Source organism: Melopsittacus undulatus, chromosome 1 (genome assembly GCF_012275295.1).
Source record: "Melopsittacus undulatus isolate bMelUnd1 chromosome 1, bMelUnd1.mat.Z, whole genome shotgun sequence".
NCBI classification, from domain to species: Eukaryota; Metazoa; Chordata; class Aves; order Psittaciformes; family Psittaculidae; genus Melopsittacus; species Melopsittacus undulatus.
In genome coordinates, this window is record NC_047527.1 from 62,301,289 (window position 1) to 62,318,440 (window position 17,152).

Below are 17,152 nucleotides of genomic sequence, written 5' to 3' on the forward strand. Positions count from 1 at the left end.
AGAAAACTTCTGTTACAGTTCTGAGCTGCTCAGGTTTTAAACACAGATTTTCAGGTTTCTCAATGAAGGCAAACGACTCACTGACCAACCAGTGTCAGCATTCCCTTCAAGACTGTTCTTCATTCACATCTATACATACAGTCCTGCCTTCTTCTAGACTTGGACCACACAGAACTTCATACAACAAAATAATGCGTATCTGTGGTCATTCAGGGTAAGAGCACTAGCTATTTTCACCATTATGTAACAGGCCAGTTATTTCAGTCCAAGTTATTTGTTCCCGACAATTACAAATACAAAAGACAAAGAACAAATTGGAAAGAGGTTTTACAGTAAACTTAGAAAAACAGCAAAGAAAGGCAAGCAGGAGCAATAAAGCCCAGTTTTCCATGAAACATGCATCCTGTACCCCTTATCTTCAAACACAACTTGGGCAATAATCTGTTTTTTTAATATACCCCAGAGTACTTCAAGCATCCCTTTCTCCTCCTTCCACTTCGGTTAACCTTTGGGACACAGCAAGTTGCAACAGGTTCTGCAGCTAGCTCCCAGCTACACACTGATATGGTGTCAGCTGAACCCAGGACACAGGGAAACTTGCATGTAAGCAGGAAGTGGTTCATGGCATACCAAGCAAGATCATCAGCCCTAGGTTTTTACAGCAACCTTTTCTACAGCATAGGAACTGGGTTTGTTCACCTCCTATATCCAGCAATTGCTTTAATCAAATTTTGTAAGTACTTAATAGCTTTGAATGCTCCTCCCTCTTTCTGCAGCTGAAGTTCAGCAAAAAGCTTCAAGGAGTTTTTATGAGGAAGGACTGGAGAAACATGGTAACCAGATACGTTTTAGATTCTTAGGAAGTGAGACTAAAGCCAAACAACAGAAACAAAGCATCAAGTAGGACACAAGCACTTTCCTTTTGCTTTAGCTTTAATTATGATGCCATCCTGCTCACTCTTCCCCTAGAAATGTATCTAGAAACAAAAAATCTCCCAGCCCCTATGAAATTGGTGCCTTTTATTACAGAGTCAGATGCAGTTTACCTAAGCCTCAATCATATTTGTACCTAAATCCAACTAAATCCCAAAATATGAGCAGTCTGCTCACTTTCCAGAGCTGCTTAATCCTTTGAGGCGACTCATTCCAGTCAACCACAGCAGCCCTGCTTCCCCTTCTTCCTTTCTCTCTGAAGCAATGAGAGATGGTGAACCTTTACAGAGTGATTTATCCTTGGAGATGAAGAGACATTTCATACAGTCAACAGAAAGAGAAAGGCATTGGAAGTGTGGGCTGAATGCTGTTCCTTTTCACTAACTTCTTAGTAAGAAGTTGAAGGGTACACTTCAGGTGACCTGGATTGGCCCAAAGCAGGAAGGCCACCAAATGAGGGCTCATCAGCATATCTGGCACAGTACTGAGCAACATAAAAACTAATCCTTTGTGACAAATACTTTCTTCTCAATTACATACTTAGCACAAAGCCAATTTGTTTTTTATCTTACACTTACTCTAGAGAATGGAGAGAGAAGTCTTGTGAAAGCTCTTATTTAGAGGCAGCTGGCATAAGCAAACTGCTGATACTGAGCAGCTAACATACACTTCTTGGTTGCAAACCAAAATTAAAACCCTGTGCCACTGGAGGTAAGTCATTTCCCTATGGAACTGCACCTGTAACTGTCCTCCATCATATAAAATTCTCTATCACTTTTGGACAAAATAAATCTGAATTCCTTGCTTCCTGGAAAACTCTCAAGTGAAACCATTGTAGTTTTAATTGCTGCTAAAACATGACTAATCTCTTGCAGCTTTAGTTATTGAAAAGAATCTTTGAACCAGCTACACAACTTAAACCAAAAACATGCATAACAAAGGAATAAGAACCAGGCCTACTCCACAAAAATGTTCTTTAACATCCCTCAAACCAGTAAGCTTAAAAGCTTCACTAGCTAAGCCCAGTTCCTAAAAAGCTTTGCATCACTATGAAATACCACAGAAACCAGCCTGACCTTTTTCTTAAATATCCCAGAAGAATTTCTTAATACACTAACTACAGTTAAAGTTAAGGGCAAGACATTTTACGGCCCCAATTCAGAGTAATTTTATTTCAAATACATAGAGATTTCTAAAGCGAAGATGCCAATATATTCAACATTAACAAGTACTAGATCAATACTGTTTTCTTCCTTTAAATTCCATCCCTTCTTTGTTGAACTACCTAAGAGCTGGCTGCAAGAAGGTGGCAAGGGTAGCAGGGGAAGGAATCACATTATATTTGCTCAGCAGAAGACAACATCAACAAATCAGGCATTTGCTGCCCTTCTCTCCTGTTGAGAGAAGGACCTTTGGTCTGATGGTACATCAGTCTATCAAAACTTGACAGGGGTCTGATAAGAGATAAGGAGCGCTATATAGCAAGGTTTCATAGGAACAGATTGAGATTAAAGACTGTTACTGTTACAGAACTCAACAGCAAGAGATCACCAAGATTATGATTTTTTTTGTCTCACAGCACAGACTTTTCCTTCAGGTTATTTTTGCAGGTCTAGGAGGATACTCAGGTTGCAGAATGGGCACTCAGGGGGTCCTGAAGTTTCTCCACGATGGAGATCGCAGTCCCTAGGGATGTGGATCTCCACCCAGTGTTGAAGTTGCATTAAAAAAATGGTAATAAAATGCCCACTGTCAAGAATGAATTCAAACACTATTTCATAAATCAGAACTTGCATGCTCTTTACAAATTACATTGAGATTCCATGAACGCTAGTATTTGAACTAACACAGAGAGATGACAGTCCTACACAAGTAAGTATTTGAAACCCATCTTTTTACAAAATATAAAATGCAAGTACATGAAAAATTGTTTGAATTCATTCAAAAGTCAAATAGAGTAAACCTTAAATGCTTCATTAAGCCCTGGCATTTGATACAGGTAGAGTTAGCACAAGCAGAGCAACTACAAAATTATATTCCTTTTAAAATTGGAAATACACAAAGCAAATACATGGAATATTGTTTGAATTCATTCATAGATCACATTATAGTAAATCCTAAATTAAATTTTAAAATATTTCCAGACATTCTTACTGTCCATTTTCTGATTAAAAGAGGTATTTGAAACAGATAAGGGTAACTGACCTAAAGTGGACCCCCCCCAACAAACCCACAATAGTCTCCTAGCTACAACCTTACATTTTCTCCAGGTACTAAGGTACCTAAAAGGAATAAACCTTGAGTTTGTACTTTGCCCAAATAATCATTCAATCACAAGCCTAGCGTCTATGCTACCAGAATGGTTTCACACTTAAGACAGGAAGCAACTGACATACTTGATCTTCTTGTCTTCTATAAATCAGAAGTTTCAAGAGCAATGACTGATGAATTCAGATGATTCCTCCCTGTTTTGCATGTGCACCTGACGGCAATCAACCATTTCTCAACTGCCTAGACTATTTTCTACTATTCCTTCTACAAACATCAGCAGGAATGTCTTCATAATCACTTGGTTTTCTTCATAGATGCACTGTATTGATACTTCTCTTGAACTATTGAAGAGAAAGCAAAGCTGCTGTCAGCCATTTCTGTTGTCCAAGTATCATGTGCTCTTCTCCTCAAAGGAATGCCAAACCCTATTTTTATCAAAAGTCACTTTCTCACTCACTGTTGGTCAACACCTTCCATCTCCAAAATAACATTCCTTCAGGTGTGTATTTGAAGCTGGGACTATCAAATGACTATTTTGATAGATCAATGACATCTTTTGAAGTACCTTAGGTTAGCTGCCAGGACATACTACAGATGAGAAACAAAATCTGTCTTTGATTGGTACCTTTTTACTTTTTATTCAGCAAGCTTTTTCTCTCAAGTTCACTTAAAAATGCTTTTTTGCCTCCTACTTCCCTACACTACGTTCATCTTATTGTTAAGTATTTCATAATACAGCAATTAAACTACTCCTCTCATAACACACACAATCATAAGAACTGAGAATATTCATAGGGAGCAGAATTAAAGGAACCTGGGAGATCATCTAAATCAGCCATCCTATCCCAATGATTGCGATACTGGTGACTTGTTTGATGGACCAAATAGGTGTAAGAAAAGCAATCAATGTGCTACATTAAATTTGACTACTAAGAAGCTGGGTAACAAGAAAATCTAGACTATCTTTTGCTGCAAAGGAACATTCACAACAGCCATGCCTGCTCTTAGCCGGGCCTCATCAGTAAGCATCCCATAACCTTTTCTGACAGACTAACAAAATAGCTCTCCTGAGGAGAGCCATCAGCAACCTCTACAGATTGCTTCCACTTTTTATTTTACCCAAAGACAACTCTTTCAGACTGGTAGTTTCTTTTCAGGCAAAGTGGCAGGAATGCAATGAAATCCTCCTGCTTGTTTATAGTTTCACTTATAGTTCATTTATAAACCTTGGAATTTGTTATCATACCATGTTATTTTGCTTACCAGAGGCACAGTAGCAATACAATCTAAGCAATTGTGAAGACTAACATTGGTACGCATTAGAGGAATGGCCAGACCCAGAGAGATCAGCAGCTCATAGTAATAGATGAGAGTACCACTTATGGACATTTTGAAAGACAGAACAAACAACAGTTCCCTAAACAGTCTGACTAGTAAAGCACCTCTCAATATCCCACAGGTTAGAATTTGTTTTCTGTTTGGAAGCACAAAGATTTATTTAAACTGCCTATTATTTTTTTTAGCTCAGAAACCAAAGGAAATAATGGTGCAGAACTAACCCCCCCCCCCCCCGTACATACTTTAATTTAAAAGAATTCTTCATCACAACTCCTAATACTGAATTCATAGGAACTATTCAAAACTTAAAGTTTCCTCCAGAAGCATAAGGAGTTATATACTGCACTATTCACTCAGAGAACAGAAACACAGGAAAGCCACGATAGCAAGTGAGTTTCCAACACTGCTGCTTAACAATACAGCAAAGCAAAAGGAAGCAAAACCAAACCAAACACACCACCAAATCAAAACCTTCTTAATAATGTATATGCAAAAAGGTCACCTACAATTTTATACAGAAGGTGACTTTTACTAGGTATTACACTCAGAATAGAGTGCATAATTTTTAAGGTAAGTGAATTACTAACTCACATCAAACCCACAAGACTTTAACAGCAAACAACGTACTGGAACTTAGAAAAAGCTAAGTTATAAAAGGATGAGGTCTTGGAAACTGAAAGAGTACATGCTTCATCAGATTTACCTTTGGTGTATGTTCCACACCAGCTTAAAAACAGCCTGATAATTAAAACTGAAATATGCAAGTTAAGTCATCTCACACAATATTATAAACAGGTGTAAAAGATATAACACATACAGAGGCTCAATATAGTGTTAATATTCAGATTTTGTATTTAATCACATTGGGGCCTATCATTTTCCAGGGGAAAAAAAACCCAACCCATCTTTATATTGGCTATAAGAGCAGACAGCATGATGGTTTTGTCATTAAGCATCAAACATTTGGCAGCGCATCAATAATTCTCTTTAATTTGCTTTACCCTCAGAAGCTGGTGTGAGCTATTGGGCCCTGCAGTGTGCTTCAATAATAGTACATTAAATGGAAAGCATCTATGCCTGGCTGACCATTCTGAAAGCTGGTTTTGAGTGGCCTGAAATCAGCTATTTGGATTCCCTACAGAGTCTTGGTTTCAAAAAGAAACAGATCATTTGTAATGCAAATGATCCACCATCTCTAGAACAGCATTCTAGTCGTGAACTACTACTGGTATGAAATCTGCAGGCATTAACAAACCCTAAAATATTGGCATAAACCTTTCAGTGCTGGCAAAATATGTAAATACATACAAAAGATATGAAAGGAAATGGTGGCGAAGAGAGGGGCGGGAAAGAGAGCAGTAACTTTGATTCCAACATTTAGTAAGCTGCAACAGCAGGGACAAGATGGCTAATACAGCAACATTCACCCTCTTACTAAAAAGCTGCTATTACATACACTAAAACCAAAGTTAAAATTCTTAGAACTTTAGGAAGTACCCATTAACTGTGTGCCATGAAATGTACCATTGCTTACAACCCAGCAAATAAACACTGGAAACTGGGAATGACATACAGCTTTGCTATTTTAATTCAAAAAGGCAATGCAAATTGGGGGAAAAGACTTGGTCTGTCATTATAGGATTTTATTTTTAACTCACATTTTACAGCTTCTCCAGAAGAAGTCACGCTCGTCTACTTCTTAAATTAAGAACACAGAATAAGCACAGAGAACTCATAATATTAGAGTAATAAAGAGAAAGACCAAAGCTCTTGGCTGCCTCATAATACTTAGCCCACTATTCCCCTGGGAATAGGCCCAGGGGAAGGAAGACAATCTCTCTGTAGCATCTCCTTCTCCATCCAGGGTTTAGCTCTCTGTAACAAGTTCTGATGAGCTCAATTCAGTATGAGAAAACTAAGCAACAAGCTTCTGAAGTATTTCAACTACTGGGGAGCGGGCAGTCTTCTTAGGCACATAACTACTAACACAAGAACATCTCATGGCTAAACACTGTCCATCCAGCAGCCCAAAGACTCTCCAAGTTATCCGAGCAACTAAAGCTGCAGCAAACAAAATGAGGACTTCAGTTGGTCATATACCTTAACCATAAAACTCAACAATACAGATTGGTTTTACTATAGTCTTTTGTGAGAAATTTATAGAAAGTTTCACTGTCAGTATCTTGACTCACTGAAAAGATGAGCTAATAACCATAGAAATCAAGCAAACTGAGAGTATGAACATCCTTAATCTTCCCCCACCTTGACTCAAGTTAATCTAAGAAACTATTACTGATGAAAGTGATAGAGTATACACAGAAGTACATGCAAAAGTCATTTCAAGTATGTAGAAAGACTGGTTTAATAAGCTGATACAAAGCCAAATAGAATGCATGCTCTACAACCACATTTATTTCCTACAATTGCACAGATTGAGGGCAGTTTATTTGTGTAGATCCTGTAAACTGGAGCATAGGAGGTTCCATGTGAACATCAGGAAGAACTTCTTTACTATGAGAGTGACAGAGAACTGGAACAGGTTGCCCAGGGGGGTTGTGGAGTCTCCTATGTTGGAGATACTCAAGGCCCACCTGGACAAGTTCCTGTGTGATGTACTCTAGGTTACCCTGCTCTTGCAGGGGGGCTGGACTAGATGATCTTTCAAGGTCCCTTCCAACCCTTGGGATTCTGGGATTCTGTGTAATAGATCTCAGAACAGACAAAAAAAAATAGTAAGAAAACCTCAGAAAAGACCGTATCTCAGGCTTTGCTTTCAATATACTCCTCCAAAGGATTTCATTGCCTTACTTGAAAACTGAGTTTTAGGGATAACAAATTTGAATACTTAATGCTATGCTTTTGGTTAACACCTACCAAGCACACACCATACAGACTGATGATTGGAGGCAGAAAAGAACATCAGGTGTGAAAAAGAAAGAAGCTGAAATGTAGTTAAGTACTTGAGATCTGGGAAGGTATTCCAGATATTACAGGTATTCAAACCACCCACCAGAAAACCCAGTAATTTCTCCATCTCATCTCTATGACTCCAATGTAGGAAGGCAGTTGAATGCTTCAAAGCTGCTCACATGCCCTAAGGGGATACTGCCCAGCTGCTTTTCCAGCTGGGGCTATAAAGGGGGTCCTATATCCCAGTGATTCAAAGATTTAATCCCAGAGGCATTCAAATTTCCTGTGGTCATGAACTGGTCTTGTGTATCTTTAGGAAGGGATAAAATGGAATCTCCTTGGCCACTCCCAACAGTTTGAAGAATCAGTTTATTCTACATTTCTGATACTGAGTTTACAGTGTTTGCTCCCTTAAAAATTGCAGGGCTTTTTTGTTTTGTGCTGGGTTTTGTTCGTTCATTTGGTTTTTACGTTTGAGATCTCTTTGAAGATTGCAAGACAGGTGCCCTTGCTGTTGGGTAACTATGTGCATGCATACAAAATAGAGACCAAAATAGTGCCAGTGGAAAATGCTGTTTTGTAACAGAGCACTAAAACACAACTATTAGGTCAACAGTAAGTATCAGGGTTACACTGCAGATACAAACTAATAACACTGCACAGTAATTTCTCAAATTTCCAACTGTGAATCTTCTTACAAATTAACAGTTTTGTGAAGCCCAAATATTATAATCAGTATTGATCAGAATTGAATTTCTGTCTGTTAATATTCTTTGGGAATCACAAGCCACTGTAAAGAAATTATGTCTGCAAATGTTGTTTTTCCAAAAGCATAAAACAGTACAGCTCCTATACTATAAAAAGCAACATAATAAAAATCTTAGTGCTATCCATTTGTCTTTCAATGTGCAACAGATGTTTCTTACAATTTACTTATTATGGGGTTAAAAAGCAACCTTAGGGATTAACACCAGCTTTAAATGAGTAAATTCTGGCATATCATTTTCACATATTTCTGCGTCCAAGCAAAAACCCAAATAGGCAACCATTTACTCGCGTATGTACAAATAGCAAAGCAGAAAACCTCTGATCCCCTCCTGGCTGTGTGTTAAAGGCAACTTACAGTCCACTATGAATCCTAGCTGGAAGGAAGACCTGAGCAGAACATATTCTTGATGCTGACCATGGAAGATTACCCCTTCCTCTTCTTGGTTGTGAGGACCTGAGCCATTTGTTGCACTAATGCTTCTCAACACGTCAACAAGACAATCCAATTTATAATCCTAGCCCTTTCTTCCCCTGAACTGATAAAAATGTATGTTTATGGATGCAATGAGAAAGACACACTGCTCTGACAAATCTGGAAAAAGAAGTTCACTAATGTATACAAGCAACTGCGGCCTAAATAATGGGAGGATAGCACACAAATACGTAAATCGGGATTTACTTACAATGCTGATCACAGTCTACTCTAGCAAAGACCACTTGGTTCTTATCTGGATATTCTTCCTTAATTACATTAGAAGCTTCCTCAAAAATAGGATGCAGCATTTGGCTGAAGCGGCACCTGTGGATAGACACAAAATCATAACTTCAAAATAATAATTTGAAATATTTTAACTGATGACTCAGAAAATAGTTTCACCTTCAAAAGAAAAAGAAAAATGAAAGAAAGAAGGAAAAGCTAATGGAAAAGCACATTTACTTGTAATGATCCAACTAACTGGCTGGACAAAAACAGGCTCAAAAGCAACTTGAATAATTCACACGGGGGGAAAAAAATCTCCAAACATTCTAAAAGAATATATAGCTCAAGATGTGCCCCTCTGCATTATCTGTGCAAAAAACACCATTAATTAATTATAAGCCTTTAGGAAATACATTCTATTCAGAAAGACCGTTCTTCATTTTTTTCTACCTGAACTATCCCTGGGAATTAATTTTAAAAATATAGTAAAAAAAGTTACTTGGATTGTTGAGATTGAAATATTCACCATTGCCTTCATGAAATATCACAGAAATAATTTTCTAAGGGTCAATAATAGATGTTATAAGTATTGCTTCTTATATTATTGCTCAAGTTTGGTAGAATTTGAATAGACACCTATTACAACACTAGGAACAAATAGAATCACATAGGTTCCTTCTTCCACTCATGCCAGATTTTGAAGCAAACCCCTTCTTTCTGCCCATGGAAAAGGCTATAGGATTGCAAAGAAGCAAAGGCCCATTATTAATATGTCAATTATTTTATGTTCCATTCTTCCAAACACAAAACAAATGGAAGATGGATAATAGCACCTGTAGAACTTGTCAGAATAAGACCTCATAAGGCAGACTCGCAGGAAAGCCTGAACTGAAGCCCTTCTTACTTTACAGCGATAGCCTGGGGATGCTGCTATGCCTACAACAGCAAGCATCCAAATGAAAAAGCAGGTTTTGATTTCAAAGTACAAACAGGTCTTAAGGCCATTTTCTGAAAGACACCTGACTCTTGGCAGCACAACTGTATGACACATTTATGTGGTATGTGTATGCTACACGTGGCTTCCTTATCCGCCATTCTTCTCCACCCTTACAGCAGTGTCTACAACAGTAAACTGATCTGTTTTCATTCAAAGGTGATGTTACATCATTGGTTGGCAGTGCACTATATTGAGAGGTTACTACTGAATGCCTGAATGTAATGATCTTAAGTAAGGATGTAATTTTTTAAAACTATGGCCTATAATAATATGAACCAACTTGCAAACATATGCCACTCTATAAATTAAAAATAAATTTATTCTACAGAGGATCTGAATAACAATGGAGATTTGCAGAAAGAGCTGTGCTAATAATGCTCTAAATCAGGACTCTTGTTACTTTGCTGTATCAAGTTTTAAAATATGAATACCTTCCCTTTATCACAAAAATATCAGAACATGGAGTTTTTGCCTCCCACAGTTGATCTACTGGAAAATCCAAAAATGATCTTACAATGGAAACATAGGCCCTAGATTTCAGTGCATTAAATTTACTCTCAATGGGTTTGCTTTCTTTGGTTATCTCTAATAAAACTTTTTGAAGTAGTCCATGATACACCAGGTCTCTACAGATCACTAACTGAAAAACACCTTAAAAGTTTCATTTCCTTATTCTAAAAGGCAGCCTTTATAGCATAATTCTGTACAGAACAGATAAGAAATTAGAACTAGTTTCTTATTTAAACAGTTATTTAGCTGTACTATCATTATAAAGAAAGACACTTCAAATTAATACCTTGCTAAATCAATGCACTCTCTCTAAAGAACAACCCTGTTGGTTTAAATGTGCCTAGAATCAATTTATCTGTGGTAGAAAATGAACAGATGCAAACTAACTGAACATAAAATTTGTCTATAAAATGACAGAGATATATACAAAGGTTATTAAACTGATTTTGATTGACGTAATGTCTACCTTTATGCAAAGTTTAAATGGAGGTGTTAAAAACATCTTTACTGAGAATGTCATTCTATACTAAAAAAGTGGGTATGAATTTTTCAAAAATCACTTTGAAAAAAACCCAAAATAACTAACAATTAAAATTAGCCTGCTACCAGTTGAATTATCAAGCTCTGAGTGCTTGCTGTTTCTAGGCCACACAAACCTACAGTCTTAGATATATAGTGGGGTGTGAAAGAGGTGAAAGGAATCAGAAGTCTAACCACCTACATGACCTTTGATGCTGAAGGCCAACATTTTATGCTCACAAAGCAAAACAGCAGGGAGAGGAATATTTAAAGTATAGTACTTTGGTTTATATATTGCTTTACGCTATAAAGCTATTTACAGTCAAGATTACTTGAATCAAGGAAAACAAAATTATTTATTTTCTAACCTTATTTCCTTGCTAATTTGCATGTTAAATTTTACTTTTTCAGAATACTTTCCTGATTTCTTTCTTGTTAAAGATTCTTTCAAAAATATTAATGGTGGACCAGAAGAGAACATCTAAAATTATTTCTTACATAATAAAAAAGGGTATGGTGTTTAAATGAATTCTAGCAATATTATATGCAAGTTTAGAAAGAATAATTTCAAGTAAATATTTCTCTCCAAGTATGTCTTTTACAGTGTTTAACCAATATGGCCCCAAATTCTTTCCTTTTCCAGCCCCTAGATTCCATCACTCAATTATAACTTCTCTTGCTGTCCACTTGGACATAATTTCAAGTCTCTCTGGCACACACGCATGGGACCAACACAGAAGAAAATGGAAAAATGGGAGTAGTTTAGACTATCCTATCTTAAGGAACAAAAAGTTAATGAACTATCTCTTGCTCAGAGGAAAAATAAAGCAAAAAAAAAAAAGAAAAAAACCCAGCTGCATAGCATGTTATTCCATACTACTATAGAAGCCTTTTTCCTCTGATAGGAGCCCTGAACAAAACCAGAGATGGTAGAACAGAAGGCAAAGTAATGAGGACTTAAAACTCGGGAAAGAAGTAGCTTGAAAGCAACATGCCACTGTATTTTCAATTAGAAAACTAGAGCCAAACATGACAGTTCTCAAAAAAACAGACATTTAAACATAGGAAATAAAAAATGCATAACTTACCAATCAGCATAAAAATTAACTAAAGCAACATCTGCATTGTCTAAGAGGAAAGAAAAAGAAAAATATCCAATGTCACATTGTGAGGCAAACTTCTCAGTGCCTTTATCTGAGATTATAAAAATATGTGCAAAACTATAAAAGCAAATATTTCTAGATTATTTAGCATACAGCTTAGTCTGCTCGCTAGAAAACTGTAGGGTAAATCTTATCTGAAATATAGCCTATATCAAATGGGAAAGTGATGAAAAGAGGCCTTCAGTCAAGTATTTTATTGACTTTATCAACATAATGGACATTAAAACTGTTAATATATTAAGGTGCTAAGACACAAAGAACTTATAGTTACATGATACAAAAGGTAATTTTGAATTTAAAATGAAGGCACTCAAAGTCAGAAGTTGCACTCTAGTATCTCTTGAGCGGAATCATGATAATGCTTAACTTGAGAAAAGCAGAGCTGAACAAGCAAGATACTTTAAGGCCCATCACTATGGGTTTCAGTTGTTGCTATTTTTGAAGGAACTTGTAAAATGAGCTACTGACAGCTTTTGGTTATATAATCAAGCATTCCCATCTGCAAACAAGATGCCAGGTATTCTACTTAGACACTTCAAATCCACACTGAAATGACAATGTACTAACTTAATACTTCTATGCCATTTGCAATTCATACATTCAAATCTAGGGTATGCATATTCATTTAATAACATTGTAAGTTTCACACAGATAAGTGACTGTAGAGAATAAAAAAAGTTCAAAGTACTCACTTAAAATGTCATCTATATTTCCACTATCTAGACTTGTTATTTCACTTCTGGTTGGATTAAAAAGCCAAGACACCTAAAAAGAGAAAGCAAATCAGTAAGGCATGTAAAGTTCAAGCAATAAAGTAGTAATGTATTTATGATTTTAAACACTGTGGTTCAAAAACTGGAAAAGAACAGTAAAAGAATTGTAATTCAGTCAATGTATTTCAGATGACTAGAAACGAATGACTACAAATACACAAATAAACACTATTTACAGATAAAACATACTTTCACATTTAAAGCAATATTAGCTATCTCTTCATTTAATTCTCTATTATCTTGGCAGAAATGTTACAGATTTTGTACCTTTAGAATAACTTCTAAATTCACTTTGAAGAAAGGAATGAAACCTTATTTTAGCCACCCAACAATCTCACACAGCCCAGAAGTGTGTAGGCACAGAGGTTTCACCCAGAGACAAGTAAATCCTTCTGAAACTTGCAAGGCTTGTTTGGCTAAAAAAGTTCTTCATGAAGTTTGCCATTGCCTCCATTTCTATTGCTCTTTCAGAAAACAGTTTCAGTACGTCTAATCCAACTAGCTACAGTACTTTATTTCCTTCTATATTTTTATTTCACACTGCTTCAGTCCCTGCATGAGATCGGCATATTAGACTATAAAAACTGAAACACCACATCAGCCAGATCATTTAATTAAAAAGCAACACATGTATCACTCTTAAGGCAACTATCACAGCAATATGCAGTTTTATGGAAGAGCTCTCTCATACTCACTGCAATGGGCCCAGCTCTTTCATCTCAAAATGCAGTGGGGAGTAAGAGGGTAGAGGTGCTGCTCTGTCCCAGTGAGAGAGATATCAGCAAGTTACAACTTATTTATGCTATGAGACAGATAGGAATATAAGTTTTTGAGCAGGACAATGCAGATTCTGGACATGAATGTTTCCATCCTGAATAACCTGGTCAGAAAGTCAGTCAGTTTTCTAAGCAGGGCAAGGGCTTGGATCAGACACTCTAAGTGCCTTCCAACCCCATATTTTAAATGAGCCTATGGTTCCCCAGCTAACAGAGATGGCAGCAAAGGAAAAGGAAGGCTTTCAGTAAGGAACTGACAGAAACACACAGGTCAAGGAGCTGGGCAGAGACTGAGATTCACAATGATACCCGAAGAATTAGTTCTTGCACTGAGATGTGGTGGCATGCAACATTCACACTATCAATGTTCTACACACTGTCAAATGTTCCTGGAGACTTAGTTTACATCTGGCAGGTGCAAAGAAAATCTGCTTATGGCTAAAGAGGCAACGCTGACAAAAAACAAGAAAAAACTTAACGGGAAGCATAAAGAGCATCCAAAGAATGACACACAGAACAGCTGGATAAAAGGATCCAGTGACACAAAGGTCTCTGTTCTTATGGAAAAGCCCAAGCCCTATCCCAGACCTAGACTAAAACCATGACTATAAGCAGCAAGCTTCCAGGGCACACTTGCCTTTGACACTGTTTATAATAAACAAAAGACTAATTCAATGTAAAACATCAGTTTTCTAACATTTGTTGCAAGTGTATATAAAATACTGGCCTAAAAAGAAAAAATAAAGCAGGCAAACTAGATGCCTGCTTTTGTTAAGATCAGCTTTAAAAGTTGTGGGAGACTTCTGCAGCAAGACACTGTCAACAGCTCTTAAACCATCACTGTAAATGACACACAGCTCAGATTTGCAGCAATCATTTTCAATTTATGGATCACTAACCACTTTCCAGTGAAGATACTGATCCTTTCACCTTCCACATACAGAGGCTGCTAGGTAGCATATATATTCCATCTTACACGACAGGCTGAAAATGCACCAGGTGTTGTAATACAAAATACATACCAGTGCTTCTCACATGATAATTGGTCTAGATACTGATCTTGCATGCAAGTCTAAGATCTGCGGTGGAGTTTGCACAGCGTTCATGTGGCACTTGAACTGTGAAACACAAATGTCTGAACTGTAGCTGTACTATGACTACGGAGAAACAAAACCAAAAATTGAGCTGTGAAGTCCATAGTCGAAACTGTGTAACAACAGGGTCTGCCAAAAAATATCCAATTGAGCAAGCCATCCAATGAGCCTATCACAGGAAACCAGTATTGGGGAAGCTCCTTTGAAGATGCTGGTGTTGCTGACTGCTTAGCAGAAAGAAGGGGGGACTCTACCTTCAGTCTTTGCAAAGAGAAGCTCTGGTTCTGGTCCACATCAGTTAAGATTATTCCTAGATGAGCCACACCTGATGGCAATCAGTGCAGATACCTCCCCATCACCCCCTGGGAAGCACATGGGATGACAACTTCCATAATACTGCTATGGGGAGGTGCTTGATAGCAGTAGTTACATTTCTAATAAGGGTCAGTTAAGCATGTGAATGAGGCAGCAGTTTTTTTTTTGTATGCACCTGTTGTTTTGTTGCAAGTGTTAGGATAGATACAACTTCTGTACAATTGAAGCTGTAGTTACGATTAACAGTAACAGCTGGAATATTGCCCTAGGCAATAAATGGCAGTATAATACAACATTAACTTCACTGGCCCTCATTTGATCCTACCACAGATGACTTTGGAAACACAGATGAGTCCCAAGGCTTCAGCTGCCCTGCAAGGTCTCAAAAACCTCTGATCATACCCTTGAAGACCACAGAGTTACTTACCCTGCTTATAATCTTGGACAATGCTTGTTGACACAGAAAACCCACACAAGCCTCTAGAAAGCAGGAACTTCTTAGCCACTTTTCACAGTTCTACATCAGCATTCATACTAAGAAAGAATTTCTTCAGCAGGTCCTGTTTTCACAAGAGCTCAGTTTGGCTTGTCTAAACAAACCAAATGGGTAAGATACCAGTTTCTTAAACCCACATGGCTTTTCCTAATACAATTCTACAGTAGCCACACAAATCTTATCTAACAGGGAAAAATACACAAATTAAACATAAAATAGATAAGCATATTATTTGCAATCAGGAAACGGGCTATATTATTCAGCAGATAAATCAATCAGGAACTGTAGTTGCATTTGTAGATTGCTACGATGCACCTTAACTTGCAATGCAATTAAACTGCAAAATCAAAACACATTGGTTTACTAACCAATAAAACCCTCTTCTAGACTGTGCTATGTGCAGAAGAAGTAAAATAAGGCTAATAGTTTTTTATAGCATGAATAAAATTTTTGATTGCTTTCTTAACTCTTATTATGGAAAAATGTGGTGCAAGCTGCAAGTACTGAAACAAAGACCAAACATCTTCATATATTGAAAGTGAAAATTAAATTAAGCTGTATATCCTATTGCCCCTTTATGTTAAACAGTAGTGGAAAAATACTGAAACCAAGAACATCTCTTACCAGAAGTTGCACAAACCTCAAGATAATTGAAATACCTTTTCCATTAGAACCATAAAAATTTCTATTTTGTCAAAATATATTCATAATCACTTTCCTAAACATTTTATACTGACTAAAAATTGTGGGTGCCAAAATCTTTGATATAAGTACATAAACTCAGGGGGGAACATTCCTTGAAGAAATGTCAATAGATATGCGAGACTCACTTCAGCTGAAGCTTTTATTAAGGTATAATGCCTGCAAGCAAGAAAACACATCTTTTTGACCCCGTAATCTTGCTGTCCCTTGAGAGGCAAGAGGGCTTATGATATTACTAGTATTAATATTTAACATGAAGGATTACAAATTCTTATTTGACTTGCTAAGAAGCTAAACTGTTTTGAGAATATGTTCTGACCTTTGATGAGGCCTGTGCTTGATACCCAAGGGCAGAAAGCAAGACTTCTTTTTGAGGAAATAATTTTGAATGTCAGCCACACACTTCATAAAACAGGTATTGAACACATGTTCTTGAAAAACATACTGGCTACAAGGAAAAGTCTTAACTTTTTTTTTTTTACTTTTAAATGCAAACTTTGCATTCCACTGGCTTACATCAGAAGGACAAAGGGTCCTTCATATTTGTAACTGCGGAAAGAAAAATCCAACTGACCTCACAAGATAGTTACAAACTCACTGAAGAAAGCATCTTGCAAAAATAATTCAAAAGGAAAATGAGCTATGTAGGTACACCTGGAAACAACCCAGGTCACTGCCTTTACATTGGGTAAGTTCAGCTAAGTTTTTATACTCATACTTTTTAAATGCTCAAACTACAAAAATTAGAAGGTTAAAGTAGTTATGAAAGAAAAAAAAATATAGTAGAATATTAAAATGCTGAATACTTGAGTATGAAATGGCACAAGTTAAATGAGCATGTTTACAATCTACTCACACGCATGGTAACACTACAGAATGACAAGTAC

The 17,152-nt window shown here is 37.0% G+C and overlaps 1 protein-coding gene across 1 annotated transcript in view; it reads right to left on the minus strand.

Moving 5' to 3' along the window:
* ERP44 (endoplasmic reticulum protein 44) overlaps window positions 1-17,152 on the minus strand; it is a 47,865-nt gene that overhangs the window by 15,987 nt on the left and 14,726 nt on the right. The window contains exons 2-4 of the mRNA XM_005153425.3: window positions 12,802-12,874; window positions 12,035-12,074; window positions 8,904-9,019 (exon numbers count right to left, since the gene is read on the minus strand). Of these exons, the coding sequence (XP_005153482.1) occupies window positions 8,904-9,019; window positions 12,035-12,074; window positions 12,802-12,874 (229 nt within the window). The remainder of the gene's footprint in view (window positions 1-8,903; window positions 9,020-12,034; window positions 12,075-12,801; window positions 12,875-17,152) is intronic.